The sequence below is a fragment of the Mastomys coucha genome, unplaced genomic scaffold (genome assembly GCF_008632895.1).
Source record: "Mastomys coucha isolate ucsf_1 unplaced genomic scaffold, UCSF_Mcou_1 pScaffold15, whole genome shotgun sequence".
NCBI classification, from domain to species: domain Eukaryota; kingdom Metazoa; phylum Chordata; class Mammalia; order Rodentia; family Muridae; genus Mastomys; species Mastomys coucha.
The window spans coordinates 122,232,636-122,236,531 of record NW_022196897.1 but is presented as its reverse complement, the minus strand read 5'-3'; the positions used below and the strand labels follow the sequence as shown (position 1 = coordinate 122,236,531).

General features: G+C 42.8%; 1 protein-coding gene across 2 annotated transcripts in view; it reads right to left on the bottom strand.

The window, feature by feature from the left end:
• Snap25 (synaptosome associated protein 25) overlaps positions 1-3,896 on the bottom strand; it is a 76,548-nt gene that overhangs the window by 27,146 nt on the left and 45,506 nt on the right. For both annotated transcript variants that reach the window (XM_031372040.1, XM_031372039.1), the window contains exon 2: positions 318-451. In XM_031372040.1, coding sequence (XP_031227900.1) covers positions 318-389 — 72 coding nt within the window. In that variant the 5' untranslated portion in view covers positions 390-451. The remainder of the gene's footprint in view (positions 1-317; positions 452-3,896) is intronic.

The following is a 3,896-nucleotide window of genomic DNA, read 5'->3' as shown; positions in this document are numbered from 1 at the left end:
ATATATATATATATATATATACATATATATATATGATTATGTACTTCAGTTTTAATAATAGCCAGGTTTAACAACCAGCTGGGCAAGTTCCTAAAATTGTTAACCTTCAGAACTGAGTTAACTAAGTACACTGTAAGACATCCAAAGACAAAACTTTTCCTAAAGGACCCTGCCCTCTTGAATATCTACAAGTCAAGAGTCAGGGATAATCAATTCTTTCTAACCTACAGACAACTTAGTCAGAGAAAAAGAAAGTTCTTTTTTTTCAGTTTTAAAAAAATTGAGCCATTAGAAGTCTTTTTTTCAGAATCCTTTACCTCATCAGCCAGCTGGTCAGCCCTCCTCTGCATCTCCTCCAGCTCATTGCGCATGTCTGCGTCTTCGGCCATGGTAGTGATGGGGGGTTGCTGGGCGCCTGGGCCAGCAAGTCAGTGGTGCTTAGTTAAAGAACCTGGGAAGAAGGAAAATATGGGAGCTTACATGATGTGGGCACCTGGAATATATAAGCATTACACTATCCCCATGGTCCAGATATCTTCTAAACTGGAAGCCAAATTCAGACAAGAATCAATAGAATCATGTCAATTCTCCAAAAAGAACCAGGAATGGATATATTTTTTTCAACCTCATCACTGAAACAGACACATATTTATATATGATTTTCTGACAGTTTGCACTGTAGCCCAGGTTGGCCTTGGGCTAACTGTCTTTCTGCTCCAGCCTCCTAAGTGTTCTATGATTACAGGTTTACAAAGACACATATGGCTTCATCTTCATGAAGTATTTTTAAAGACACAAACCATTCAAGGCTTGGGAATGATGAGGGAGAGAACACAGACCAGCTATTATATATATATATGATATACATTTGTTGAAATACAATTGATGTACTAACAACTTCACATACTTAATTTGTATAGCTTGGGAAATTTTGGCACAAGTAATATACTCAGGAACCCCACTACTCTAAAAAAGGAAAATGAACCAACCCATGAATCCCCACGTCTCCATATTCTCCTTGCTATTCTACCCATTATTCTCCATACCTTCCCATGTCCAAGAGACTGCTAATCTTTTTTGTCACTATAGTTGGAATTTCTTAGGATTGTGTATTAATGAAGTGACTTAGCATGCACTATGATTTGCCTGACTTTTGTACTTGGTGTGATTATTTTAAGATTTACCTACTAGGTAGCACAATTACTAGACCATTATTATTTGTTTGTGGGTAGCAGTGCACCATATTTAGAAGCATCTAGAATTGTCATTAGTACTGTGTGCAGGTAAACAAGTCTTATTCTAAAGTGGAATGAATCCAGGGCTTTAAAATGTGACCAGCTTACTTGTGGCTCTCCTTGACATTTCATCCATGAAACAAACGCAGGTAAGAGGACTCTGATTCTTCCAGAGCACCCTTCTTTCCTCCTTGCCATCCTCCTCCATTCTCAAATACTTACTTAGAGCATCAGGGATACACTAACGAACAAGAAAAGTGAATTTACCACCTCTATAGAACTACAGTCTAATTGAGAAGAAGACAGAGAAGGAATTCTGAGCAACAGGAATGAATCAGCTTCCGTCAGAAAGGCATGTCCCCAGAAGGGATCAGAGGAAGAGTCTGAGATAAGGATTTGCTGTTACAGCAACATCTTTGGGCAGTACACCTGATGAAGGTCCAGGCTTATGTCCCATGTTTGAGATAGTCAAGCATATAGTGGAATGCTTGTCTTTCCTCTTGCAGAGTTGAATCTTGTCTTTGGAAGAATGTGTGCTTACCTAGGAATTACATTTCTAGTCTTCACAAGGAGGTGGCTAGAGATGGTCCCTAAATGGGGACAATGTGTGTCCCTGTCAGACCAAGGGCATTCAGAAGCTGGTACTGAACTTTCATCTTCTCCTGCCAACAAAAACAGTGCCAGGGAAGATGGTTGAGCCACAAGATAGGAGTGGGTCCTCTGCATCCTTGAAGAAAGGAAAGCTGTGCTCTTTGGTTGGAGTTTAGTCCCTAGGAGCTCTGAGGGTACTAATTAGTTCATTTTGTTGTTCGTCCTAAGGGGCTGCAAACCCTTCAGTTCCTTGGGTCCTTTCTCTAGCTCCTTTATTGGGGTCCCTGTGCTCAGTCCAATGGATGGCTGTGAGCCTCTACTTCTGTATTAGTCGGGTACTGTCAGATCCTCTCTGGAGACAGCTATATCAGGCTCCTGTCAGCCTGCACTTGCTGATATCCACAATAGTGTCTGGACTCATGGCTCCAGCAGCATGTGTATAGCAGAGGATGGCCAAGTTGGTCATCAATGGGAGGAGAGGACCTTGGCCCTGTGAAGGTTCTATGCCCCAGTGTAGGGGAATGCCAGGGCCAGGAAGTGGGAGAGGGTGGGGTGGTGAGCAGGGGGAGGGGAGAGGGAACAGGGGATTGTTTTTTCTTTCTTATTTTATTTTATTTTTATTTTTTCTTTTGGAGGGGAACCTGGGAAAGGAGATATTGTAAATAAAGAAAACATCTAATAAAAAAAAGAAATTAAAAAAAAAAGAAAGGAAAGCTGGCCACTGAGTAGAAACACCTGTGAGTCTATAGTTAAGAACATACATCCCACTGGGCAGCGGTGGTTCATGCCTTTAATCCCAGCATTTGGGAGGCAGAGGCAGGTGGATTTCTGAGTTCGAGGCCAGCCTGGTCTACAGAATGAGTTCCAGGACAGCCAGAGCTACAGGGAGAAACCCTGTCTCAAACAAAAACAAAAACAAAAACAACTGCAAAACAAACAAAAAACAAACAAAAACAAAACAAAAAAAGAGAACATACATCCCATGGATTATGTGACTGGATGTGTAGGACACTGTCATACCACTTTCTCAGCTGCTAAGATGGAATTCCTCTGGGGAGTGGAAACAGAGCACATAATTAGATTCCTGCATTGACCAGCTCTGTGAAGAAAGGCTTCTAATTGAGGGACTTTAAACAGGAAGAATGTTAATAGGAACTAGAAACTGCATGGCTATGGGCAAGATCATTTCCCTTCTTGAGCATAAAGCTCATTTCTGAGATTTTATGTCATAGGTGTGTCAAGGATAGAAAATCCCAATGAGCTTTGTTTACTCAGGATGCTTAATATTCAGATAGCCTGTTTGGGTAAAAGATCTTCATATCTCTGTGAAGAGTAGGACAAATCTAGGTTTCTTTTAGTAATGGCCGACATCAGTCATACTGCGGAGCAGCTGAGCACTGGTGGTGGCAAAACCCAGGGAAATCAGCAGAGTGTAGAGGCGCTGGTCTCCAAGCAGCAACTCTCTCAGGTTTGCCTCCAGGGAACAAGCATGGGCGTGCCTGACCCTGGCTTCCTTCTTTGTGAAGAGCTGCTTGCACTTTCTTGGGTCACCTCCTCATTCTGCCAGCTACTGGCCTTTGCTTTTAGTGGGGCAGTTTATTAGAAAGCAGCTCCCATGTGCTTTCAACCCTACAGTAAACTGCCATTTCCCACTCTCTGAGATTAACTGTGGATGAGTTTTTATTCTCTCTCTCTGTCTCTCTCTGTCTCCCCTCAAAACACACACACACACACACACACACACACACACACACACACACACACACACTCCTGTCTATAGTGTTTCCTTGGTGATCTCTCAAAGTTGTTATTCTCAGCAGGAGAAGAACAGCTGTATGCTCCTGGCTCCAGGCTGCCAGCAACCTGCCAGGGGCTGCTTGATGGGCAGGTGGCAGGCTGGCAGAGAAGACATGTGGTAGATACTCTTCTGTTCCTGATTTTCATGCTTCCCAACCCCACCCCACACCAGGAGTTCCCATACCTTTGTCTCACTCTCAAATGCATGCTTATCTGTGTCTTGGATGGTTGGATGGTGAATGACAGATCTCATACATAGAGCAATTCAAAGCG